We start from the raw sequence: 24,606 nt of genomic DNA on the forward strand, positions 1-24,606 counted from the left end.
ACAGGAGGAGAGAGCTCTGGCAACAGGAAACCACGGTGGACGCTTGTCTGTGCGACGCGAAGAGGCGCCCTTCCAGCCCCTTCTGGCTGCCCTTCTGCCCGCCCTTCTGCCCCGCTGGGCCGGCGTCAGGGATGGCCCTCAGCTGCCCGGCCCGCGCCTCTTCCCCAGCCACAGCCACGACGGAGTCAGGGCCTTGTTCGACTTGTCACTCGCAGCACCTGGCGGAGGCGGCAAGCTAACGGGGGTCGTGGGGAGGGTGTCCTTATTCTAGAGCTTGCTCGTTAATTTTCAACTATTTTACCGGTGCCGTTTGTATTTGGAGGAGAGGGGGTGGGGGTGGGGGACTTGATCCAGCCCTTACAGCCCCCCTGCCTTGTCTCGCGTGGCGGGTAGAAGTGGAGGGCGGGTGGCCGCCGTCTAGGAGTTCCTGCCCCTCCAGCCATCCTTGCCCTGCCGCGGGCCCCCTCACTGCCGCGCGGCCCCGCCTAGTTTCCTTTTTGGATCCCGTTTTAACCGGAGCCCCGGCGTGAGAGTGGGCTGCGGGGAGGGGGCGCCACCGCTGGCGCCCGAGGGCTTTCTCTGGGCCGAGGAAGGTCCAGCCCGGCGCGGACGACTCGAGTAAGGACAGGGTGGGGGCGACGTCCAGGGCCTGCCACTCGGCCGGTTCCGGACCTCCGCAACAGGCGGTGAAGAGAACGTCACCGGGACTCCGGCAGGTGGCGCTGGCGGGAAGGGCCCTCCCCTCCCCGGGCTGGCCCCGCCCCTCCACGCTGGCCTCGCCCCGGCGCCGCGCTCGGAAATGACCTAAGCTGCGGCGAGGCCGGGCGGGTAGTTCCAGCTCTGCGGCGCGGCGGACGGGGGGCGCGCGCGCCATGCCCGCCGAGCGGCCTCCGGGCACGCGGGCGCGGTGCCGGCCGGGCAGGTGGGTCCCCGCGCTCCTTTCACACAGCTCCGCCTCTCCCGCCCGCGGGACCCCGGACGGCTGTCCTGCCCCGCCCGGAAGAGCGTTCCAAGTTCGAGGAAGCTGCCGGGTTCTGGAGATCCCCGAGGTCGTCCTTCGACCAGGGAGGAGGCATCGCGCCCGGAGAGGGGACTCCCAACAGGGACAGCCTCTCCCGTCATCCCGCTCCCCCCTTCTTTAAGAGGAAGGCTCCACAATGGAGCTCAGGAATTAGGAGTCCTGAGTGGGCAAGGCCGGGTTCCGCCGCCCGGGAGGCCAGTTTAACCAGTCCGTCTCGGGGAGAAGTTGGCCAGGACAGGAGCAGTTCGGGGCCCCGCACCCGCCCACACAGGCCAGGCCGAAGGCTGGAGGGGCGGGTTTGGGGACTGAGAAGGATTCTGACCAAAGCAGAAGGAAGGGTCGCGTCCAGGGGATTGGAACCTTGCAGGGACAGACATGTCCTCTGGAAGGTGGGGCCGCAGTTTCCAGGCCGCTTTCCATAGGCAAGGGGAGTGTCTGATATGCCCCTGTCCACACTCCAGCGCAGCTCATCGCACCCCAACCTTAGTGTCACCGGAGAATATCCCTGCCTCCTGTGGAGACTGGACGGTTGGCATTTTCACCTTCACCTCTCTAGGCTCGTGAAATCCCAGAAGCTACAGGGGTTCCTAAACTTAGCAGCAGGTACCTGGCTGGTGTTCAGTCTCCACGAGAGGCCAAGCTTGCTGGGCCCTCAGCCAACCAACCAAGGCAGTAGACTGGCTGGGAGCACCTGTCCCAAGCACTGGCCAGCCCTGCCCGGGGCCTGCAGAACTAGAAACCCTGGCCCCATGCTGCACACCTGAGGCCTCTCCCTTCCCCTCTCCTCCTCCCTAGGTGCTGTCATTAGTCCCACCTCAATAAAGAGCTGCTGGGGCTGAACGGTCATGGGGGATCCTGGTAGAGAGGAGTATAAAATCCAGTCTTTTGATGCAGAGACTCAGCAGCTGCTGAAGACAGCACTCAAAGGTGAGCATGAGAGCCCTGAGCTGCGGAGAAGGGGGCAAGGGGACAGGCCTGGAGGCCCAAGCCTTAGCTGGTGATTGCCCAACCAACCCTGTCCCTTTGCTTTCTGAGAATAGAAGTCAGGACAAGCTACATTCAGGCCAGTAATTGAAAGTATGAATCATAGAGTCACCTTTCAGCCAGTAAAGCCATTTTTAAAGTTTTAAGTCCCCATGAGAGTGGGGTGGGGCACAGAACAGAGTTCTCGTCTCCTGAGGCCTCGCATTGGACTGGCTTCTGCGTCGCCACAGCAGGCCGTCTTGAATGTGCAGAGCTGGCTGACTTGGGACAGGATGAAGCACTCTGCTTGGCAGAGGAGATGCAGTCATTGTCCTGGATCGGTGCCTTCTGCAGCCCTCAGAACAGAAGTTTGACTCAGCTAACAATTAGTAAAGCCCATCCCATGCCAAGCTAAGCCTGCTGGGGAGGCCCTGCCTAGCCTACCCTTGTCAGGTTTCCTGTATGTGTGTTCTAAGAACACTCTCTTCCCTGAAATTGCTGTCAAATACATTGTTATTTGGTGCTCCTTCCGCAACCCAGGGCCAGGAAATATGTGCCCTAAAAACTAGCGTTTGCTGATTAGTCTCTAACAGCTACATATCCTGGCCATCAGTCTCCCAGTGGAGCTGGGAAGTCTGGTCTCTTTAAATGTAAGTGTATCACGGGAGTGCCCTTTTGTAAAGACATCTCAGATCCTTCTTAGAAGCAAGGGGAGACGGATGTGGTCTAGACTCCCCACCTATCTCTACCCTAGATCCAGGTGCCGTGGACTTGGAAAAGGTGGCCAATGTGATTGTGGACCATTCTCTGCACGACTGTGTGTTCAGCAAAGAAGCAGGACGCATGTGCTATGCCATCATTCAGGTGGGCTGGGACTGGTAGAGAAGCAGGGAGACGCTTCGGGAAAGGCTGCAGTGGAGGGCAGGAGGCCTGGCCAGCAGGGCAGAGGTGGAGAGTCAGACCTGACAGTCCTCAGCTGCTGAAGCTTGAGTGGGGGGTCACCACGGCATCACACACCCCCTCCCCCGCCAGCTCACTGCCCTTTCCCTGGCTCACAGGCTGAGAGCAAGCAAGCAGGCCAGAGTGTCTTCCGACGGGGACTCCTCAACCGGTTGCAGCAGGAGTACCAGGCTCGGGAGCAGCTGCGAGCCCGGTCTCTGCAGGGCTGGGTCTGCTACGTCACCTTTATCTGCAACATTTTTGACTACCTGAGGGTGAGGCCTGGTAACCACCCTAGGAGGCAGAGACAGCCGAGCTGGTCTCCTTCAGCCGCTAAGTGCTCTGGCCCCTCCCTGGTCTCCCCCCCCCACAGGTGAACAACATGCCCATGATGGCCCTGGTGAACCCCGTTTATGACTGCCTCTTCCGGCTGGCGCAGCCTGACAGTCTGAGCAAGGAGGAGGAGGTGGGTGACCCAGATGGCTGTGGAGGTGGGCCGTCCCCGGCTCAGCTCAGAATCCGGGCCCACTGTCCCTCGAGGCGCCTGAGCCTCACTTCCCAGGGAAGGAGCCTAGTGGTGCACTTCAAGGCCTGTCTCAGTTCCAGAACAAGCTGCCAGGCTTGGAATTTATTCGGAACAGAGCAGCCAAAACCTACAGGCTCAGAGGCTTCCCTCCCAATAGAAAAGCCAACGTGTGGTAGGAATCCAGCTGTGGATACAGACGGCCCAGAAACGCAGAGCCTGGTGGGGCAGGGGCGGGGCGGTCTGGGTTAAGCGGCGGCTTGGAGGTAAACCCCGCATCCAGCCTGGCCCGGGAGACCTTAAGCAAGTTCCAAACTGGTCTTTCACGTGAGATGTGACGCACGCCCACCACCAGGTGCCGGGAGCAGGACAGGAGGAGGCACGGCTGGAGCGGTGCTGCTCAAGGCGCGTGCGCCCCAGGGTCACCTCCCACGCCCCCTGCAGGTGGACTGCCTGGTGCTGCAGCTGCACCGCGTGGGGGAGCAGCTGGAGAAGATGAACCGGCAGCGCATGGATGAGCTCTTTGTCCTGATCCGAGACGGCTTCCTGCTCCCAAGCGGCCTCAGCTCCCTGGCCCAGCTGCTGCTGCTGGAGATCATCGAATTTCGGGCAGCCGGCTGGAAGACGACCCCGGCTGCGCACAAGTATTACTACAGCGAGGTCTCCGACTAGGTTTCCGGCTCAGGCTGCCTCACCAGCAGCACCGGCCTGTCCCTGCCAGACCTTGAACAGCTCATAGGGGTTTCCCACTCACGCGGCGGTCCTGCCTGAGCACCTTCCCTCCCGGGTTCAGGGACCAGGGAAGACACCAAACAGACCTGCCCCTACTGTCCCATCAGCCTCTCCCCCCATCACCTCCAGCCTGGGCCAGGCAGGGAAAGGCAGCTTGCAACACCCACCGCACTGTGTAACCGCCGGTGCAACAGCCATCTTGGTGCCTCGGTTTCCCCATCTGTAAAAGGGGTACCCATAGCTACTGGTGGTATACTTTGGGATACTGAGGAGCAGAGCACAAGTCACACCAGAAACTGCTTTTTATACATTTTGTACAAGGACCACTTCGGAAACAAATTTCCAGTCGATTTTAGTAAACAGCAGGTACCACCACACACACGACACCAGTTCAGGACGAGAATTTTCTAATAAACCTTTTCTAACATTAAAACTGCTTCCTTTCATATCTTCCAAAGTTCTACCCTGAATAGAGGAAGAGAAGCTGGATGGGCCCGAAGTTCCTGGGGGAAATCCAGATTGATACATTCCCAGTGTATGAGGAGCTGGGACAGGAAAAGCAAGTTCTAGGGCCCAAAGAAAGGACTAACGAGCATAAATATGCTGCTCCCCCCTTACAAGGCCTGCACGCCCTTAAAAAGGAACTACTTCACCCACAAGGGATTTTCGCTGACAGTGACCCCGGCTCCCACGGTTTCTTGCAGCAGAGCGCCGCCCCCTCCCCCTACCACCAGCGGTAGTGAGCCAGGGCACGGTTGGCCTCGGCCATCTTGTGCATGTCATGCTTCTTCTTGATCACAGGGCCCTGGTTGTGAAAAGCCTCCAGCAGTTCATGTGACAACTTCTCCGGCATCAGCGTCCGCCGGTGCTTCTTCTCCCTACACTCAGTGAGCATCCACTTCATGGCCAAGAAGCGACGCCGCCGGGCGGGAAGTGGCACAGGGACCTGGACAGGAGAAGACACGGCAAGTCAGTCCAAGACCTTGTCGGGGCGGCAGCCTCCTTCTGCCCTGAGCTCTGAGGAAGAGCCACAGGCTCCCTCTGGGCCAGCTCTGACAACACTCGTGAGGGGCCTGGCTTCTCCTGGAGTCCCCGCAGCCCTGGGGGCCCCCACCCGTTAGCAGAGGCATTCACTGAGCACGCGGCACGCGCTCCTGAGGCACCGACCTCTCTCGCCTCTAAATAGAAGCTCAGCCCAGCTGATACGAGCATCAGCTGGGAGAAGCCCCATCAGGCCGGAGTGACTCAGCCAGCGCGGATCAGGGGTGCCCCAAAACAAGCCCCTCTTGTCCAGAATCCTTTGCTAGACCGCCGTTGTATGCCAGGCACCACTAGGGACCCAGACATTAATGAGTCTCCACCCTTAGGAAGTTTACATTAAAAAAGCAGAAGCCGGGGCGCCTGGGTGGCTCAGTGGGTTAAAGCCTCTGCCTTCTGCTCAGGTCATGATCCCAGGGTGCTGGGATCGAGCCCCGCATCGGACTCTGCTCAGCCAGAAGCCTGCTTCCTTCACTCCCTCTCTGCCTGCCTCTCTGCCTGCTTGTGATCTCTGTCTGTTAAATAAATAAATAAAATCTTAAAAAAAAAAAAAAGCAGAAGCCGAGAACACTGGCTTATGACAAGACACAGAATTAAATGCCAGGAGAGCACCTTGTTCAGTTCAAGAAATGGCAACAAAACACCAGTTATGGGTCAAGAGCTACTCTAGACGCTGGTGTACAAAGATGAGTTCTACACGTCCTTCACCACGAGAAGCTGACAGCTTACAACACAGCATCGTGGACGGAACGGAAGCGGGGTTGCGGGCCTGGGGGGCGGTGGCTGGTGGATCCTGAGAGAACCTGGTCCCTAGAAAACGATCAATCTTAGCCCAACTCTGGACCTTCCCACTCCCAAGTGCACTACCAGCTTGTTCTGTGGGTAGGGAGCCCTGCTTTCCGGCCCTGACCGCTCACCTGGTAGAAATGGCCCCCTCTGAGGATGGGCACCAGCCCTATCACAGGCTCACAGTTTTTCAGAGCTTGGTGGAAGATGGTGTAGGGGTTGCGTTCGATGGTTGCCTGTTCCTCAGCAGAAGCAGCATGGTACTTCTCAAACTGCTTCCTTTTCACAGCTTCCAGAGTCTGCAAAGGGATAGAACTGGAAGATGCTGCCCCGGGCTCCCTGAAGGGTTTATCCAGCTGGACTAGTACTTTGCCCCTTACTCCTGTCACCCCGTTTCTCTATGACAGTGCGGACCCTCTCTCAGCACTTCTAAGGCAAAGTTCTTTTTTTTTTTTTTTAAAGATTTTATTTATTTATTTGACAGAGATCACAAGTAGGCAGGGAGGCAGACTCCCTGCTGAGCAGAGAGCCGGATGCGGAGCTCGATCCCAGGACCCTGAGATCATGACCTGAGCCAAAGGCAGAGGAGGCTTTAACCCACTGAGCCACCCAGGCGCCCCATCTTTTTTTTTTTTTAAGATTTTATTTATTTGACAGAGAGGTGAGAGAGGGAATACAATCGGGGAAGTGGGAGGGGGGAGTAGGCCTACCGCTGAGCAGGGAGCCCAGTGCAGGGGTCCATCCCAGGACCACCTGAGTAGAAGGCAGATGCTTAAGGACTGAGCCACCCAGGTGCCCCTAAGGCAAAGTTATTAAAGGCCTCCTCTTTTCTGGAGGAGGACCACAGAGATTTGTGACTGGGGGAGTGAATGGTGGTTCTGACGCCTACTGGCCTTCATTATAGCTATCACTTCCACACATATACACGAGGATCATTTTTTTCCCCAAAAAATTTTGGGAGAGAGAATGAGCGTGAGCATGAATGGAGGGACAGAGGGAGAGCAGACTCCCTGCTGAGCAGGGAGCCCAGTGTGGGGCTCCATCTCAGAACCCTGGGATCATGACCTGAGCCTAATGCAAATACCTGACTGACTTAGCCACCCAGGTATCCCAGGGAATAAGGTAATTTTTTTTGTTTCTTTCCTTTTTTTTTTTTTTTTTTAAAGTAGGCTCCACGCCCAGCGTGGGGCCTGACATGGGGCTCAAATTCACGACCCTGAAACCAAGACCTCGGCTGATATCAAGACTTGGACACTTAGGGGCGCCTGGGTGGCTCAATGGGTTAAAGCCTCTGCCTTCAGCTCAGGTCATGATCTCCGGGTTCTGGGAAGGAGCCCCACATCGGGCTCTCTGCTCAGTGGGGAGTCTGCTTCCCCCTCTCTCTGCCTGCCTCTCGGCCTACTTGTGATCTCTCTCTGTGAAATAAAGAAAGAAAATTTTTACAAAAAGAAAAAAAAAGTTGGACACTTAACCACCCAGGTACCCAACACAGGGAAGGTAATTCTAACGGCAAGTATATGAACCTGTTCTTTTTTATACTAAACGGAAAGAGCCACAGACAAAGGTATAAGCCAGCAGGCAGGGGAGACGAGCTGTTTACCTGTGTCATGAGGGATCTGGCCAGTACTTTGTTTCCTCCTTTCATCATCATGTTGATGAATTTACTTCAAGCAGAAAAACAAAATGCTTAGATTTCCCAGGCTGTATCCCAATCCTTACTGTAGACCCTCCCTGGTACAGTCCCAGTCCCTGGAACCAAAGTATTTGCTCCCATCTAACCTGATCACGGGGTCTTCAAACACAGAGCTTGTTTTCGCTGCTGGGGCAGCTTTGATAAGCTGAGTCTTCCTGAGTTCCTGTTCACACTTCTCCTCCTCAGTCAGCTCCGCCAAGGGCTTGCGGTAATACTCCTTGTCAGTCTGTGGATCCCTGTATTCAGGACTATAGCGGCTCCACCTCACCTGGGTTAGCCTGAGAGTGGGGAAGAAGCCGGCAAAAGCTGACTCCACAAGTGAAAAGGCTTGACTTAATAATGGGCATGTTGGCCAACCCGCCGACGAGTGAGAGGCACGGAGACCGCTGGACAAACCTGAACGCAATAATTCTGGCTCTTGTCCTAAGAGGTGGGAGGACCTCCCCCAACAGGCCAGGAAAGTCTCCCTCTCAAGTGTCAACAGTAAGACGAGGTTCCTGAACCCGAGGACAGGTGCCCTGTCTAAGCATCTCCGCCTCCCGCCCCCTGAAAATCTCTGCTCTGAGCTCTTTGATAAGGGCGCGCTTTCAGCTTTGACTCCGAATCACTACGCCTTCACGTTGGCTCGAAGTCACGCAGCCAATTCAAAGCTTTGGACCGAGGTACCCTGGCCCGCAGGCTCTCTCCAGGTTCCCGCCCGGTCTGACTGTGGCCCTTTCCTTCCCTACAGGTCTCTCCGTGAAATCCCAAGGGGCACCCCAGCTTCCTACTGCCCTCTCACCCTGGAAGCCGCGGGACAGCAGTCCGCAGGGTCAGCGCCAGGACCGACCACCCTCGCGCAACCTTCCCCGCGGGGGCAGCCATCTTGGCTGGCCACGAGGACCCCACGAAGGCTGCCTTCTGCGTGCCTGAGCGAGTGACGGGAGACGGCGGAAAGGCTACGCAGAGTCCTAAATCTGTGCGACACTGCATTCATCCGGGCGTTGAGAGTCTCTCACTCCGAGGTCGAAAGGCAAGAGCCAAAAAGAAACATTCGGCGTCTCATTATCTGCCGCAGTCCGAAGCGACCCTAGGAGGGCCGGCTCCCTCCTCTCAGGCCCCCATGCAGGCCCCGCCCCGGCTCCTCTCTCACAAGTTCTCGCGAGGTTTGAGGCCGCTGGGCCGGCCCGGGCGGCTGCAATATGGCGGAGGCGGAAGGGGAGAGCCTGGAGTCCTGGCTGAGTGAGTAGCCGCGGCCCCTTCTGTCTGCCCTCGAGCCCCCTCCCCGCCCCACTCCGCCCCACTCCGCCCCCCTCCGCGCTCAGGGGCCCGCGGCGGCGTCGCCTAGCAGCCCGCGCCTGGGCTCGCCCTCGCTGCGAGCATTCTGTGCTCACGCCCCTTCCCCAGCAGGGCGTCCCGGCCCCCGCCCGGCGCCGCCTCCCACTTCTGCGCGAGGCGGCGTGAGCTCGGGTCCGGTCCCGGCCTCCGCGGGCTCCGGGGAAGCGGCGGCCAAGTGCTTCGGCTGACACAGCATCGGCGATTTGGGGAGATTGTGGTGGGGCCGCGCGCCGCCGTGACTCCGGGGCGCCGGTGGCTCAGGATTTGGGCCGAAACTCCGGGAGCGGTGGGTGCCGCCGAGCACATACAGCTTCAGAATTGCGACCTTGTTTGTATTTGACAAGTGGCCGCCTCGCGCAGGCGGAATGTTTGAAGCAGAAGAATCCAAAAAGGGATAAAGAACAGCTCTACCCTTTTCCTGCAGTGTCCAAGGTTTGGTGATGTCCGTGTTGGGGACACACACACTTGAACATCTTCGCTAGTCATTTGTAGGTAACGTTCCCAGCAAAGCTGAGGAGCACAGCCTAGTGCCGTAGTCACAGCGGCCTGTAGCTTTAATTGCTAATTCACACTGCTATTAAGGAAATACGTGCTGACCTTGTTAGCACAGAGTGCTCTGCTGAAGGGTTAATAAATTAACTTTCTTATGGGCTTAGAAGAGGCCCCTGGAGGCCTCTTTAAGTGAAGACAAATTAGACGGAGTGTTAAGACAGGATGCCCGGAGAGGGCCTTGTGCAAGATCCAGAGCTGTTGGAGGTGATGGCTCTTTCCTCCAATGGCCTGACCTTTCTTCCTTTCTTTTTTTTTTTTTTCTTTTTTCCTCTCTGACCTTTCTTAATAAGAAACCACCCCCTTCAGGTGGTTGAACCTAGGTTATGTTTGCAAAGTCTGCAGTTGCAGGCAGGTCATAAAGTCCTCCGTGTATAGGGAACTGTCCTCCAAGGAGCTCAGAGTGCTCCAAAGACATTCATTTAATTCATTCATCAGGTATCCTCGGGAAGTAGGTACTACTGTCACAAGTTCGCAAAAAGGACACCCTGACTGTAATCAAACCACTTGCCCAGTGCCATCCAACCAGATATAACTACATTGGAATCGATTTGATTCATAGATAATAACGGGGACGTTGGAGGAATTTGACCTAAGCTGAATTTAGCAGGCTAGGTTTAGAGTTATATTTTGAAATAGGAGAAGGACAGGCTTGTTTTTGAGGGCGAGTGGGCGTGGTGAGTCGCAGAGTGGGATGGGGTCTGTAGAGCCTGGAGCTGATGCTGGCCTTTGATCTTTCCTATGACTGAAAGTGACATTAGGGGCGGAGTTAAGATTCTTTCCATTCTTTTTTTTTTTTTAAGATTCCGTTCTTACGTTGTTCATCTTCACAGTTCTTCTGACTTACTGGCGTGAACTTTATCAGTTGAATGAACCAGTGTTTGGTTTAGCACTTAGTCTAGGTCCTTGTCACTCTGTGGTTTGCCAGAATTATTATAGAAGCCCTAGCTGGCTCAGTGCCTCAAGTGTCTCCCTACCTCCCCTCCGTCCACTCTGCATTCTGCTCCCAGAAGAGCACTTCTGTATAATCCGGTCGTTCCAAGGCTGCACACCTACTGCCGCCTCTTTATGGCTTCCCGAGAGCCTCCTTGCTGTGGTAAGTCAGGTGTTCTTGTCCCCCCCAGGACACTCTGTTCTCGTTCCCCAGAAGCCCTGTTCCCCTTTGCTCAACTAAATGCTTTAAGACCCATCCCAGATTCTCCTTGCCACGGACTGTCTCTTGATGACTTCAGGGAGCTCCTGTAGGAGTGTGGTGGGAGAGAAAGCTGGGAAGTTAGAACCAAATTCTGGAAAAGCTTGAATTCCAGCCCAGAAGTTTAAATTTTGACAGTTATCAGGTCCCCATTCTTACTGTACCTGGTGAAATCCATGTTTTTAGGAGGATCAATATAGGGGTTTTGTATAGGATGCCAAGGAGCAAAAGTTCTGGAAGCAGGTGAAGAAGTAAGGAGGCGTGAGGGCAGGGGTAAGAAAGGGAGAGATTTAAAAAGACGTTGAGAAGGAAAGGACTCTGGACTTCTGGAAGTGGGTGAGAAGGAAGGAGTCAGCAATGGGGGGTTCAAATCCGGATGCCTGGGCATGGGGGCAGAGTGAGCTTTTGAATGATAGCACCATTTATAGAAATGGGGAAGTCAAGAAAGAGAAGTAATGAGTTTGTTTTTAAACTTTTTTTTTTTTTAAAGATTTTATTTACTTATTTGACAGACAGAGATCACAAGTAGGCAGAGAGGCAGGCAGAGAGAGAGAGGGAAGCAAGCTCCCTGCTGAGCAGAGAGCCGGATGTGGGGCTCAATCCCAGGACCTCGAGATCATGACCTGAGCTGAAGGCAGAGGCCTCAACCCACTGAGCCACCCAGGTGCCCTGTTTTTAAATTCTTTTTGATCCAAATTATGTAATTACACTCTTAAGCTTTTGCTCTGTTTACTTCACACAAGTGGCACCAGAAGAGCATAAGCGCCCCAAAGGTAGGCTCTGAGTCTCGGACTCTATGTAGTCCCATGGCCTCCCATGGCCTCATGGGCTGTGTACTTGTTTTCTTTTAGTTCCGTTATTGACTGACTGAATAGTATTGTACAGGGTAGTTGACCTGTGTAGTTAATTTTCTGTAGGTGCTCAACAGAGACTTGGTGACGAAGTCTCTCTTAATTCAAGACCATAGCACCAAAGGCTGCCTCTTGATTTCCTCTCCATCCTGTGTTGTTGCCTCTGCTCCTCTCTAAGTCATGTGATACATAGACTCTGTCATCTGTGAAATGGCTGAGTCGCTTTGGGATTAGGTAGCCAGTGCTGGCCCTACTGGAACCAACCTTGCTTGACCTTTTGAGGCCCTACTACGGTCAAGGCTACTGATGGAACTAAGCTGAAAATGAGAGCCGGGAATCTAGAGGCACAGACACACAAGAAAACAAGGCTTTTAGGAGAGATCTGAAAATAGAAACCTTGAGTCAGTAGAGCCTAGAGCCAGTTCTAGAAGGTGGGGCTTACAGGGAAGGCGGTGGTATCACCTCTCTGCCAGGTGATGGAGCGTGTGAGTGGGTGGAAAGTTGTGTGCATCTGCAGGAGGGAGACAATGTGCAGTTGGAGGGATTGAGTTACCCGGAATTATCCCCAGGACTTTCCTCCCCTTCCTAAGGGTGCTTGTGAGCTGGAGAGTTGGAGGAGACACTCAGAACTCGGACTGGCCATTGCTGAAACCAGGGCTCTTTGTGCCCACGTGTGGGCAGAGAGCTCCCCACAGAGTTGCAGTAGGAAAGTCTATCAGGATGAAAGGAAGTGGGGCACTAGAGAAGTTGAGCACACGTGGGAAAGTAGTGGGCATATTCCGGACTTAGGCCTGGGGTGCACGTTGGGTGAGCGCCCATTGTTCAGGTGGGTGTGGGGGCAGCCACGTCAATGCTGTCTTCTGTACCTTGCTTTTGGGTTGAGAACAGTGCAGGCGAGAGTGTGTGATTTTTTTCTTACAGCCTGGGGTATGTGACTCTTCTCAAAATAGTTAAGAGCAGCAACGGGAAAGGTGGGGCCTCTCAGACCATCTTAGTTTTTGTAGCCTTCAGCTTCTTGATGTCACGTGAGAACTTTAAGCAAGGTAGGGATCAGTAACAAATCCTCGCCAATACCTGAGAAGGTATCCGTCAACCAATGGGAGAAACATGGGGTCTCTGGAAAGTGACAGCTTGTAGGTCACTGTGGCAATAAAGAGCCACTCCCCCCCCCCCGATTTATTTATTTGGGGGCACCTGAGTGGCTCAGTGGGTTAAAGCCTCTGCCTTCATGTCAGGTCATGATCCCGGGGTCCTGGGGTTGGGCTGAATCAGGCTCTCTGCTCAGCAGGGAGCCTGCTTCCTCCTCTCTCTCTGCCTGCCTCTCTGCCTGCTTGTGATCTCTGTCAAATGAATGAATTAAATCTTTAAAAAAAATTATTTGACAGAGATCACAAATAGGCAGAGAAAGTGGAAGAAACAGGCTGCCTGCTGAGCAGAGAGCGCAATGCGGGACTTGGCTAGGATCCTGAGATCATGACCTGAGTCAAAGGCAGAGGCTCAAGCCACTGAGCCACCCCGGAGCCCAAAGAGCCACTCTTGATAGAATTAACCTTGCTTCCCTCCTAGCTTGACATTTTAAAGTGCCTGTTAATTCTCTTTTCAAGATTGAGGACAGATACTGTCCTTTTCCTCCAAATAGGAACCAAACAGTCCGAATCTTCTCGAAGTCGGAGGGGAAACACTGCAGGCCTTCCCTCTGCCGCAGGGTGGCGTCTGCTGCCTTGTCGTGCTTCAGAGCCCCATGGGGAGAGGGAAGAGGGGAGGACACGGGGAGCCCTTGTTAGGATCTGGTCATGGAGCTGGTGATTTTTGATGTCAGGAAAAAAGAAGTTAAGAAAACAGTCACGAGAAACCAGAATTCAGGAACTTTGTGTGGATGCCATTTGTGTGGAGGGGCTTTTCCAGGGTTCCATGGCTCTGCTTTTGGCGCTGCGGGCCAGCTGCAGGAGCGTGGGTATTTAAAAAGGATATACGCCTTCAGCCTCCCATTTGTCTTCTGAACCTGTAGCCCTAAATTTAGCAAACAGCTTGAGGGTGCTTTCTGGAAGAGGCAGACTCCCAAGATGTGAATCAGAGATGGGAACACGGATACCCACCCTCGGTGGTGGGGGGGTGTCCTCCTTAGCACAGGTTCTGGAGGTAGCAGGGGAGGGAGGACCCACACCAGATGCTAAGAGACTGGACACTGAGCTCCTGGGTTTTTTTTTTTTTTTTTTTTTAAGATTATTTATTTATTTATTTGCCAGTGATAGAGGGAGAGAAAGCGAGCAAGCACAGGCAGACAGAGAGGCAGGCAGAGGCAGAGGGAGAAGCAGGCTCCCTGCCGAGCAAGGAGCCCGATGTGGGACTCGATGTGGGACTCGATCCCAGGACGCTGGGATCATGGCCCGAGCCGAAGGCAGCCGCTCAACCAACTGAGCCACCCAGGCGTCCCCTGGGTTTTAAACCCTCCACGATCGTCTGAGAACTCTCCAGCACTTGCCTTTGTCCTTCATCATAGGAGACCATTCAGACTTGAGGGCGCTGAATACTGAAGTTCAGTTTCTGTCTCTGCAGTCCCATGGACAGATAGCACAGTGGGTGGTGCCTGATGGAGGCACGGTGAATGTCAGCTCCGTTTAAAATGTGCAGTGTAGGGTGCCTGGGTGGCTCAGTTGGTTAAGCGTCTGCCTTTGGCTCAGGTCATGATTCTGGAGTCCTGGGATCAAGTCCCACATCGGGCTCCCTGCTCGGCGGGAAGCCTGCTTCTGCCTCTGACCTCTCCCTTCTCATGCTCTCATTCTCTCTCTCACTCAAATACATAAATATATATATATATATATATATATATATATATATATATATATATTTAAATGCAGTTTAAAAAAGACATGGAACGCAGGGGGTGCCTTGGTGGCTCAGTCAGTTAAGCGACCTACTCTTGTTTAGACTCAGGTCGTGGTCTCTGGGTTTTGCAGTCGAGCCCTGCATCGGGCTCCACGCTGGGCGTAGAGCGTCCTCAGGATTCTCTCAGGCCCTCTCCCCGCTTCCCCTTCTCTCCCTGCCCTTCTAAGAAAATAAATAACATTTAAAGCATTAAGAAAAGTTAGGTCTTGAAAACGTTTGTGGGTGTTTTTTATTTTTTTTGGAAGATTTTATTTATTTGACAGAGGCTAGGAGGGAGGGACCCCAACCAGGGGCAGTTGGGGAGGGAGAAGCAGGCTTCCTGCTGAGTAGGGAGCCCAACCCAGGGCTTGATCCCAGCATGCTGGGGGCCTGACCTGAACTGAAAGCAGACGCTTAAACGACTGAGCCACCCAGGCGACCCTTGTAAAAGTTTTTGAAGGCTGTGTAGGAAAGAAGTTTCCTAAGTGTGTTATTTTTTATCAAGTATTAACCTGGCCTCAGATTCTCTAGGAGATACTTCTTGATCATCCCTATTTGCTTAATAACTTATATTTATAAAACTAGAGTTACTTAACACTTACTGGTTATGTTAAACATTTTTATGGGTATCTTTGAAGATTTTTGTTGTTTGTGTTTATTATTTGTTCTCATTTTAAACTTTTTTTTTAAGATTTTTTTTTTTCTTCTTCCAGACAGATCACAAGTAGGCAGAGAGGCAGGCAGAGAGAGAGAGTAGAGGAGGAAGCAGGCTCCCGCCGAGCAGAGAGCCCGATGCAGGACTCAATCCCAGGACCCTGAGATCATGACCTGAGTCGAAGGCAGAGGCTTTAACCCACAAGGCTAAGAATTTGTTTTCCCTTTCATTTATGACTTTCAAAATGCTAGACTGATCTGTTGAGGATTCTCTATCAGAGAAGAAATTCAGAAACAAACTTTTTTTTTAAGATTTTATTTATTTATTTGACAGACACAGCGAAAGGGGGAACACAGCAGTGGGGGTGGGAGAGGGAGAAGCAGGCTCCCCGATGTGGGGCTCGATCCCAAAAGCCTGGAATCATGACCTGAGCCAAAGGCAGACGCTTAACGACTGAGCCACGCAGGCGCCCCTGGAAACAAACTCAGCTGCATATCGGTGCCTTAAAAAACCCTCCGTTCTGTCCTCTTTGCACTTTATAACAATAACAATTGTTCTCCACTTTGCTCTGTCCCAAGATAAGGCCACGAATCCTTCCAACCGCCAGGAGGACTGGGAATACATAATCGGCTTTTGTGATCAGATCAACAAAGAACTTGAAGGGTGAGTCTCCAGGGAGTTAGGGGGCAAGCGGGAGTGTTGCTGGAGAAGTCCTGACTGGCCAAGGAGGGCCCGGGGCGTAGCCCTGGGCTCAGTGCATGAAAGCCTGGTCTGCTTCCTTGCAGGCCGCAGATCGCTGTCCGACTGCTGGCCCATAAGATCCAGTCTCCACAGGAATGGGAGGCGGTCCAGGCGCTGACGGTAGGTCCTTTCGCTCTGCCGGTGGATTTTAACGAGCCCAGGCCTTTCCTCGTGCACCCACTGGGCTCTCAGAGGTTTTCAGGGCTCATGTCCTATGGCAGCTGAAAGTTCTTGGTACTAATGTCCAGAACGTGTTCCATAAACTGTGCCACAAATGTGTGTGCCCTTGCGAGAGGCACGGAGGCTGCAGAGAGGCCCGTGGTGCAGTCACCGCGGGCTGGGCCGCCAGTCCAGTGGGAGAGGCCGGGTGACTGAGGGCGGGGGCCAGAGGCCGGGGTCCTGAGCCCAGGGTGGAGCTCAACGGTGGCTTCTTGCAGAGATGCTGACAGAGCTGTCTTGCTGTTTAAAGAGTTGGCCAACTAAACAAGAGTCCAGCAAGTGTAACTTGTTCTGTATCTACAGTAATGCTGGTTCCTACTCAAGGCATCACACCGAGCAGCAGGTCTTAGAGGATTCAGAGCATCGCAGCGCTCACAGGACCCCCGGGGCTCTCCCCTGACTTCATTCGGGGTTTGGGAAAAGACATTGAGAAGGAAAGGACCCTGGGCTTCTGGAGGGCGCTGTAGAGCAAAGGCCTTACAACTGTGGTTGTCAGCCGGGGTGCTTTTGCTCCCAGGGGACATTTGGCAGTGTTTGGAGACACTGGGTTGCCACCTCCTGGGGTGCTGCTAGCATCCAGCGGGTAGAGACCAAGGCTGTGGCTAGATATCTTCTAATGCACAGGACAGGCTTCCACGCAAAGAATGACCGGCCCAGCACGTCAGCAGTGGCGTGGCTGAAAAACCCAGCTTGACAGAGTCGGAAGCCAAGGAAGGGAGCGCGGTGGAGCGCGCCTCAGCGCGGGGCCTGGCTGAGCGCCCGCTGTGACGCAGGCCACCCGCGCGCTCAGCGCCCCGTGCTGTGGCTGCAGGTGCTGGAGGCGTGCATGAAGAACTGCGGGAGGAGATTCCATAACGAGGTGGGAAAGTTCCGGTTTCTGAATGAGCTAATCAAAGTCGTCTCTCCGAAGGTCAGTCGGGGCAGCGTCCTCATTGGGGAACTCCTTTGGTCCCCCCGCCCCCCATCTTACTGGCTGTCTGTAGAGAGCTGCCCACGTCCGGGCCTTAGGGACTAGGCCCTTGGGGCAGCACAGGGGCCAGGAGGCCACAGGGGCGGGCGGCCTCTCCTGGCCTCCGGGGCTGATGGTGAGAGGTGATGTGGCAGCAGGGGCGCGTGCGTGCGGGTGGGGAGGGCTCCTGGGGACGGTGGTCACTTGGGTCCGTCTTACGGAGTTAGGCTCAGCTTCTCCGCTTCTGTGGCACGCTGGTGTGGCTTTAGCTCTGGGCACCACTTAAAGCACAGGGAGCAGTATTTCATACTTAAGACATTCTCATTAATTCCTTTGAGATAAAATGCTGCTGTTTCTGGGAGATTGTGCGTGGAAACGCAGTGGCGGGCTCCCGGCTCCCTGCCTGAGCAGATTGTATCTCTGAGACCGCTCTGTCACGGGTGGTTCCCCCCCCGTCCCCGCCCTGTGTCACACATACCTAACACCTGTGGTTTGGGGTAGGCCTGAAGACTGGAGCGGACTGGCAGCCTTTCATTCCCACGGTTCCTGCCTCTGGACGGCAGTTATGAGGTTTTCCTATTTCCTTTTGCCTCTTAGTACCTAGGGGAGAGGGTGTCTGAGAAAGTGAAGACCAAGGTTATCGAGCTGCTTTACAGCTGGACATTGGCCCTGCCGGAAGAAACCAAGATCAAGGATGCTTACCACATGTTGAAGAGACAGGGTATGTGCTTACCTTCCCTCAGCCTTAAAGCAGCGCCAAAGGCTGGCTAAGGCCAGGAAGAATGCGGGGTGTCTGCTGTCCCTTTCTTCCTCCTGAGGACAAGAAGGGCTCAGCTGCGGTTGGATGGGCTGAGCCCTGGCAGGCCATCATCCCAGGGATGGGCCTTGCCTTGCTGTGTGAGAAAAGGCATCAGAATGACCCGGTGAGCCAGCACTCTGCCCCCCTTGCGTTCCTGTCAGGCATCGTGCAGTCTGACCCAGCGATCCCTGTGGACAGGACGCTCATCCCGTCTCCACCACCTCGTCCCAAGAATCCTGTTTTTGATGATGAGGAGAAATCCAAGGTAAAGCACACCCCAGCCAAGAGCGTCCTCAGATGGGGAGGGAGGTGGGGGCTTGCTCGGTGCTGTGGGAGCTCCAGTTCCTCTGTGGTCTCTCCAGGTGGGGTGCTACCTTTCCCTTTCGTACCTCCTCTTCCAGCTTTTAGCCAAGTTGTTAAAAAGCAAAAACCCAGATGACCTACAAGAGGCCAACAAGCTCATCAAGTCCATGGTCAAGGAAGTAAGTGGCCCAGGGCCTTGGGGTGGAGGAGCCCAGGACCACAGAGCAAGAGTCCCTTCCCCCAGCAGGAGGCCAGAGAGTGGGAGGTGCCCTGGAGCTTGGGGGGGTAGAATGGATTAGAGGAGCCCCGCACGGAAGGGGGCAGTTGAGGGCTGGGGGCGGGCCGTTATTTTAAAAGACAAACTAGGTTGAGACTGAGGCCTTATGGTTCCCAAGAGCCGTGCATTAAAAGGAGCTTTCACTGGGACTAGCTTTTGCTCACGTTCTCTGGTGCGATCCTTGCTGTGGGGCGCCAGGGGCAGTGGGATGAGTCTGGTTAAGCTTTTTCTCCTTGATCGTCTTTGCTGTAGGATGAGGCGCGGATCCAGAAGGTGACCAAGCGTCTGCACACTTTAGAGGAGGTTAATAACAACGTAAAGCTGCTCAATGAGATGCTGCTTCATTACAGCAAAGAGGACTCTTCGGAGGCCGATAAAGAGCTCATGAAGGTAGGCGCATCCCGGGAGAGCCACGCTCCGGGAAAGCGAGCCAGCCTGTGCCCAGCACCTGCCCTGCTGTTCCTTATCAGTCAGCATAGCTACCAGGTTTGGGGGTGGTACCCCGCCTTTACACTTGCTGTGGCTAACCTACTCAGGACAGAAGAGCTGTGGGTACACCCGAGTCTGGGGGACTCTGCGGACCCGCCCCGGGGCTCACTTCTCTGCCGTGCCTTCTGCCTCAGCAGCATTTGGGCAGAGACACCCACCACATGCGCCTGATGTTGCCCCTTAGTGCTTGGTTCCGTACTCTGAATTCTGAGCCATATGCCGGCCTCAGGGACAGGAAGGGACCTATTTCCCCTGATTTTAAGCAGATATCCTAGGTGACACAGTGCTGCGGACGCTGGAGCCCCGTGCCACCAGTGACTGACTGTGGCAGTAGGGGAGCCCGTGACTTTCTGGACCTGGACACTGAGTTAGGTCATTGCCAGGGGACCCTGTAGCTCACTTTAAGGTCTGGGATTCTTTCAGGAGCTGTTTGATCGGTGTGAGAATAAGAGGCGGACGTTATTCAAACTAGCCAGTGAGACAGAGGACAATGACAATAGTTTGGGTGAGTCAAAGAATAGTTGACAAGGATGACCTAGGAATTTGGATTTGGCCGGCAGGGGTGGGGGAGGAGTGTCATGGCCAAGAGTGAGAAGTACCTCTTTCTGCTCTAGGGGACATCCTCCAGGCCAGTGACAACCTCTCCCGGGTCATCAACTCTTACAAAACAGTTGTCGAAGGGCAGGTTATCAATGGTGAGATCGCCAGCTCAGCCATGCCAGACACGGAAGGTAAAATGTTCTAGTTTCCCATTTCGGACCCATCCAGCCCAGCCCCAGCCCCCCCAACCCCCGGCCAGCCATGAGTGCGGGACCTGCACGTCATGCCACGCGGCCCAAGGGGATTCTCAGCGCTTCCAGATGCTCCTCCAGCTCCCCAGGGGCCAGGAGCCGTGGATAGGGTTTTCTTTGCTTGCTCTCCTTCAGTATCAGTTAGGCTGGAGGCTGTAGTCCGGGTTCTGCTTCCTCCTGTGCAGCCACTAGAGCGGCCCCCAATCCTTCCTTCCACCCCTCCAGGAAACCACTCTAGGAGCCAGGGCACTCTCATCGACCTGGCCGAGTTGGACACACCCAGCAGTTCATCCTCCACGCCGGCCGCAGCCCCTGCCCCACCGGCCTCTGGCATCCCTATCCTCCCTCCGCCCCCGCAGACCTCGGGTCCTGGGCGCAGCCACTCCTCCAGCCAGGCTGAAGCCACCGCGGGACCCAACCGCGCAAGCAGCGCCCTCTGCCTGCTGGATGAGGAGCTGCTCTGCTTGGGTGCGACCCGGAGGGGGGCTGTGAAGGGCTTCTCGTGATGGGCTCCGCAGAGCCAAGGTCGTGCGGAATTGGGAAGGATGGGGAATGCCTCATGTCCTTAGCAAGGGCAGGGAAGGGGACTTCAGCTGTGAGGAGGGCCAAGTTCAGTGTGCTCAGGCCTGCGGGCCAGTGTGCACGCAAGCTCCAGAATGGACGCGGTGCACGGTCTTGCTTTGTCCCCTCTCCCCTGGAGGTGTCGCCCACTGGACGAAAGGACCGAAGAGCATCCCTCTCCCTCTGGAGGCTACCTGGAAAAATACCTTGTCCCCACCTGTCACCCTTTCGTCAGCGACTTTTGTCATGTGACCCTTCGGGGTGAATGGGGCTACCCCAGGGCCAGAGCCCCTTCACCTTTGTCTTCTTTTGTTTCCAGGCCTTGCTGACCCAGCCCCCACTGCTCCTCCCAAAGAGTCCACTGCGAACAGCCAGTGGTCCCTGTTCCCGGTAAGGACGGCACCCAAATGCTCAACCAGTTCCACAGAGTCCTCTGTCCCCGCTCATCCTCCGCTGTGGCTGGCTGCGGCACAGCCCCGGCTGCACTGCAGAACGCTGATCCCATAGGGCGGGCCCAAGTCCTTCCGAGGGCTGCTAGTCCGGTGGGGTCCCGGTAGGCCTGCAGCTGGAGACCCTAAACCCACCAACTGCAACAGCGCTCCCTGCCCTCAGCTCACTCACTTTCTTCTCCGAGCAGAACGAGCAGCCGGACCTGGACTTCTGCAGCCCCAAGCCCGGGAGTGCTTCCTGCAGCCCCTCGGACGGGCCTCTCGTCCCGGCCTCAGCACCCTCTGCAGGCAGCTCCCAGGCCCCGCTGCCGCCTCCCTTCCCAGCTCCTGTGGTCCCAGCCAGTGTTCCTGCCCCCAAAGCAGGCTCCTTCCTGCTCCCGACTGGACTGGCCCCGGCCCCAGCCCCGAAGGCGGAGTCCACAGCCCTCGGGTACCACGGCTCCGCTTTGGGGGATAGCAGCCTGCACCAGCTAGATGCCCTTGACCATCTTCTTGAAGAGACCAGAGCGTAATGAGTGGGATATGTGGGGGCCAGGGGGGGGCTGGGCCTGGACTTGGCAGAACCGGAAAGCAGCTCCGGAGGGTCCGGGGATGTTCCTCTTGGGTCTGCTGGTTGGATTCTGGAAACGGGTAGGCATGGTAGGAACCAGCCGTGTGCCCTGGAGGGCGTGTGAGGGTTGGCCCAGCGGCTGCCCCTGGTCTCTGACTTGCCTTGTCCTCCTTCCTGCCTCTCAGGACCTCGGGCCTGGTGAAACCGCTCTCTTCCATCTTCTTTCCTGGGGCTAGCGCCTCCCCTCTGATCCCTGCCAGCACCACTGCTAGGCCTCTCCTCCCCTTCTCCCCAGGGCCTGGCAGCCCCCTCTTCCAGCCGCCTGCCTTCCAGTCCCAGGGCAGCCCCATGAAGGGGCCAGAGCTCTCCCTGGCCAGTGTGCACGTCCCCCTGGAATCTATCAAGCCAAGTAGGTGTGGGGAGCTTGGGGTGGGAGGGGGAGGCGGGACCCAGTGCCCTCCGTGAGACAGGGAGAGGGGTGGGCCCAGGCTCTCCTTGCCCCCCCCCCCCCCCCCCCCGCCTGGCTCTTAGAGCCCAATGGGACCGGCTTTCCTGCCGTCGCAGCCTCTGCTTGTGGCCACTATGCTCTCTGGGGGAGGGATCCTGGCTGATTCTTTCAGGGAGCCTGCTGGCCACAGGTGGAGCCCAGGCCCAACCACACACCCTCCCCTCTGGGCACCGTGGGGTTCCTCCTCCCACAGCCACCTGATCTCGGCTTCCAGGCAGCGCCCTTCCCGTGACGGCCTATGACAAAAACGGCTTCCGCATCCTCTTCCACTTTGCCAAGGAGTGTCCGCCCGGCCGGCCGGACGTGCTCGTGGTGGTGGTGTCCATGCTGAATACCGCTCCCCTGCCTATCAAGAGCATCGTGCTACAGGCCGCCGTGCCAAAGGTAGCCCGGCACCCCACTGTGTGGAGGGGACCCGAGGCCAGTGGGCAGCAGCATGGGTCCTTCGGGATTCTAGCGGGCTCCTGCTCAGGGGCACCTGCCGTGCTCTTCAGAAGAGCTTCTCTCTCTCTTCAGTCGATGAAGGTGAAGTTACAGCCACCCTCTGGGACAGAGCTGTCTCCATTTAGCCCCATCCAGCCGCCGGCAGCCATCACCCAGGTCATGCTGCTGGCCAACCCACTGAAGGTGAGCTAGAACCCGGCACCGGCCTGAAGCCCTGGCTCCCCCCTCCCCCCCGGGGCCCCAATCAGGCCCTCAGCCCCCGCTTTTGATACTGTAGCACTAGCACTCGTCTCCCCTGTCCGGGGTTGAACGGCTGAATGAGGACCAAGTGGGAGGAGTGGCTGGGAACGAGCCCCAAGGTCTGTCTTAAGGTCCTCTGTCCCTCACAGGAGAAGGCGAGGCTTCGCTATAGGCTGACGTTCGCCCTGGGAGAGCAGCTGAGCACAGAGGTGGGCGAGGTGGACCAGTTCCCTCCCGTGGAGCAGTGGGGTAACCTATGACCCCGGAGGACTTTGTGTAATCACACGGAAGCCAGGCAGGCTGCTGCGAGACGGGAGGGCGGGCTCCCTGGTCCAGTCCTCCGCCACGTCGTGGATACAGCGCTAGGAGCCTGGATATGGAGCAGGGGCCCTGGGCATCGCTGCTGGGAGCCGGGCTGCTGCTGTGATGCTCTCTCCCTTGGCCCCCTAAAAGGACCTGATTTTTGTCTACCTGTGTGACTTGAAGTGGCCATGTACTGTCAGGGGTGGGGAGCGGCCCCAGCCTCCACACTCTGGCTCGGGCGGGAGCAGGCTTTCCCCCTCATGCTGGCATCCTGATGCCGTAAGGGGGGAGGTCTCGGGGCTCTCCCTCAAGGACCACATCCTCACTCCCTTAGAGGCCTCAGCCCCACGTCACTACTCTGTGCTTCCCCTGCTGGCAGACTCCTGCTCCCACCTCCAGGGAGGTAGGCAAAGCCCTGTGGTCCTCAGCCCCGGGCATCGAGTAAGTTGGCACACTGCTGCATCTCCACAACTCTGCCCTCCGTGGGCAGCAGCATCCTGGAACAGCCACTGGGTGAGGAGCTGTGTGCTTGTCTCTGGTGGTGGCAGGCTGTGTCCTATGGACATCTCAGTAAAATGGGGAATTAGCCTGTCAGAACTTGGCCTCGTGACAGTCAAAACTAGTGATACAAAAGAAAATGGAAGAGAACCAGTATTTCCCCTTCTCTGGAAGCAGGTACTCAGAGCTTTCTGGGGAAAGTGTGCCTCCTGCCTTGGGAACAGGCCATCCTACTCACTACCTCTTGCTTGGCATGAAATAAACTGCTCTTCTGCCCTTCGAGTGTCTGAAGGGAGAACAACCCCCATCCCCCTGTGTCCTCCTGCTTGGGCCCCCCCTCTTCCCACCAGATGGCCTGTGGTGCGGCATATGTTTGGGAACTGGAGGTCTCAGGCTCAGGCAGTTTGCACTAGACTGCTGTCCGTACCTGCTGCCCAGGAACCTTGACCATCCCCAGCTGCCAGCAAGATACGGGGTCTGGAGGTGGTGAGATTAGGGACCATGCTTGAATCGAGTCACCAGACCCTATTTCAACAGTGCTCGGCTCCAAAAAGCTTGTCCTACTTGCTCCATACACCAGGGACAACCGGGCCAGGGCCTCTAGGCCTCACGGGGCAACAGGCCAGTAAGGATCACCAGCTGCAGAAAGAGCACACAGCTCACCTGAGCTCGGCCGGATGGCACGGAGCCGTCTCTGGGGAAAAGTGGCACAGACCACACTCCCTTCCCCCTCCCTGTACTGTGCCGGGTTTCCCTGCTATGTCCTTCCCGTCCATCTTGAGCAGGCAGGTTTCACTGCTTCATTAGGACAGGTCAGAAGTGAATCCGTTTCACTACTTACAGAAGAAATCCAAGAGCTTTCCAGAGACCAGCTGCTTGCAGCCCTGGGAAGGTTTATGGAATTACTCTATGGAAATCTACCTTAATAATAAGCTTTAGACATCAAAATTATCTGAGTGTTCCTACTGAGGTCACCGCTTTGTGACAAATGGCTGTACACATATACCAATCTGCTGCCCTTGCTCTGCTGCATGTTAAATAAAATCATTTCTGCCCTACCTGGAATCCTAATACAGACACCATCCTCACCACTGTGGGCAAAGTGCCACTTAGGAATTCCAAACATAGACAAATATGCTGGCATCACCTGACACTTTAGTTGATGAAAGTACAGGTTCCTGGACCTTTTCTAAACAAAAGAAAGGATAAATGTTACAATTGATTCTAAAGGCTGGATTTCTGAAGCATAAATAAACCACTCACCACCTTGCTTGAGCTTCTAGGAGTTAGGGCACTGGACTCACCATCCTAACTGCTAGGAGTGGCTTTTTCTCTTGGGAGACACAGAAATCAGTTCCATC

General features: G+C 55.8%; 3 protein-coding genes across 7 annotated transcripts; 2 read left to right on the forward strand and 1 right to left on the reverse strand.

Moving 5' to 3' along the window:
• Positions 1-63: 63 nt before the first annotated feature.
• MIF4GD (MIF4G domain containing) lies at positions 64-5,877 on the forward strand. 3 transcript variants are annotated; one of them, XM_059148667.1, is made up of 7 exons: positions 64-230; positions 1,817-1,948; positions 2,739-2,848; positions 3,043-3,198; positions 3,297-3,389; positions 3,891-4,090; positions 4,980-5,877. In XM_059148667.1, exons 2-7 carry the CDS (start codon positions 1,867-1,869, stop codon positions 5,014-5,016), a joined length of 678 nt encoding a protein of 225 aa, XP_059004650.1. In that variant the 5' UTR covers positions 64-230; positions 1,817-1,866; the 3' UTR covers positions 5,017-5,877. The 3 variants fall into 3 exon arrangements, with proteins under 3 accessions (XP_059004650.1, XP_059004649.1, XP_059004651.1); XM_059148666.1 differs by lacking the exon at positions 64-230 and adding an exon at positions 631-922; XM_059148668.1 differs by lacking the exons at positions 64-230; positions 4,980-5,877 and adding an exon at positions 632-922 and having other exon boundaries at positions 3,891-4,611.
• On the reverse strand, positions 4,514-8,738 carry MRPS7 (mitochondrial ribosomal protein S7). Of its 3 annotated transcripts, none has more exons than XM_059148664.1 (6): positions 8,604-8,738; positions 7,782-7,973; positions 7,603-7,666; positions 6,134-6,301; positions 5,946-6,026; positions 4,514-5,124 (listed from the first exon to the last, which is right to left on the reverse strand). In XM_059148664.1, exons 1-6 carry the CDS (start codon positions 8,669-8,671, stop codon positions 4,903-4,905), a joined length of 795 nt encoding a protein of 264 aa, XP_059004647.1. In that variant the 5' UTR covers positions 8,672-8,738; the 3' UTR covers positions 4,514-4,902. The 3 variants fall into 3 exon arrangements, with proteins under 3 accessions (XP_059004647.1, XP_059004645.1, XP_059004646.1); XM_059148662.1 differs by having other exon boundaries at positions 8,477-8,667; XM_059148663.1 differs by lacking the exon at positions 5,946-6,026 and having other exon boundaries at positions 8,477-8,667.
• A 67-nt stretch (positions 8,739-8,805) lies between these two features.
• On the forward strand, positions 8,806-24,303 carry GGA3 (golgi associated, gamma adaptin ear containing, ARF binding protein 3). The gene is made up of 17 exons (XM_059148654.1): positions 8,806-8,916; positions 15,703-15,787; positions 15,910-15,985; positions 16,896-16,994; positions 17,631-17,754; positions 17,994-18,097; positions 18,234-18,314; positions 18,665-18,802; positions 19,325-19,406; positions 19,516-19,632; positions 19,918-20,160; positions 20,573-20,643; positions 20,891-21,210; positions 21,438-21,661; positions 21,975-22,144; positions 22,277-22,387; positions 22,594-24,303. Exons 1-17 carry the CDS (start codon positions 8,877-8,879, stop codon positions 22,702-22,704), a joined length of 2,196 nt encoding a protein of 731 aa, XP_059004637.1. The 5' UTR covers positions 8,806-8,876; the 3' UTR covers positions 22,705-24,303.
• Positions 24,304-24,606: the final 303 nt, after the last annotated feature.

This window comes from Mustela lutreola, chromosome 15 (genome assembly GCF_030435805.1).
Source record: "Mustela lutreola isolate mMusLut2 chromosome 15, mMusLut2.pri, whole genome shotgun sequence".
NCBI classification, from domain to species: Eukaryota; Metazoa; Chordata; class Mammalia; order Carnivora; family Mustelidae; genus Mustela; species Mustela lutreola.

Excerpts from the sequence above, each read along its gene's own strand:
- GGA3 (XM_059148654.1), top strand. The coding sequence starts at position 8,877 with ATGGCGGAGGCGGAAGGGGAGAGCCTGGAGTCCTGGCTGA. Across the intron at positions 19,407-19,515 it reads GGACAATGACAATAGTTTGG|GGGACATCCTCCAGGCCAGT; the intron begins GTGAGTCAAAGA and ends TTTCTGCTCTAG. Across the intron at positions 21,211-21,437 it reads CTTCTTGAAGAGACCAGAGC|GACCTCGGGCCTGGTGAAAC; the intron begins GTAATGAGTGGG and ends CCTGCCTCTCAG.
- MRPS7 (XM_059148662.1), bottom strand. The coding sequence starts at position 8,667 with ATGCAGTGTCGCACAGATTTAGGACTCTGCGTAGCCTTTCCGCCGTCT. Across the intron at positions 7,667-7,781 it reads TTTGAAGACCCCGTGATCAG|TAAATTCATCAACATGATGA; the intron begins GTTAGATGGGAG and ends TTCTGCTTGAAG. Across the intron at positions 5,125-5,945 it reads TCCGTCCACGATGCTGTGTT|GTCCCTGTGCCACTTCCCGC; the intron begins GTAAGCTGTCAG and ends TCTCCTGTCCAG.
- MIF4GD (XM_059148667.1), top strand. The coding sequence starts at position 1,867 with ATGGGGGATCCTGGTAGAGAGGAGTATAAAATCCAGTCTTTTGATGCA. Across the intron at positions 1,949-2,738 it reads GCTGAAGACAGCACTCAAAG|ATCCAGGTGCCGTGGACTTG; the intron begins GTGAGCATGAGA and ends TCTCTACCCTAG. Across the intron at positions 4,091-4,979 it reads ACGACCCCGGCTGCGCACAA|GGCCCTGGTTGTGAAAAGCC; the intron begins GTATTACTACAG and ends TCTTGATCACAG.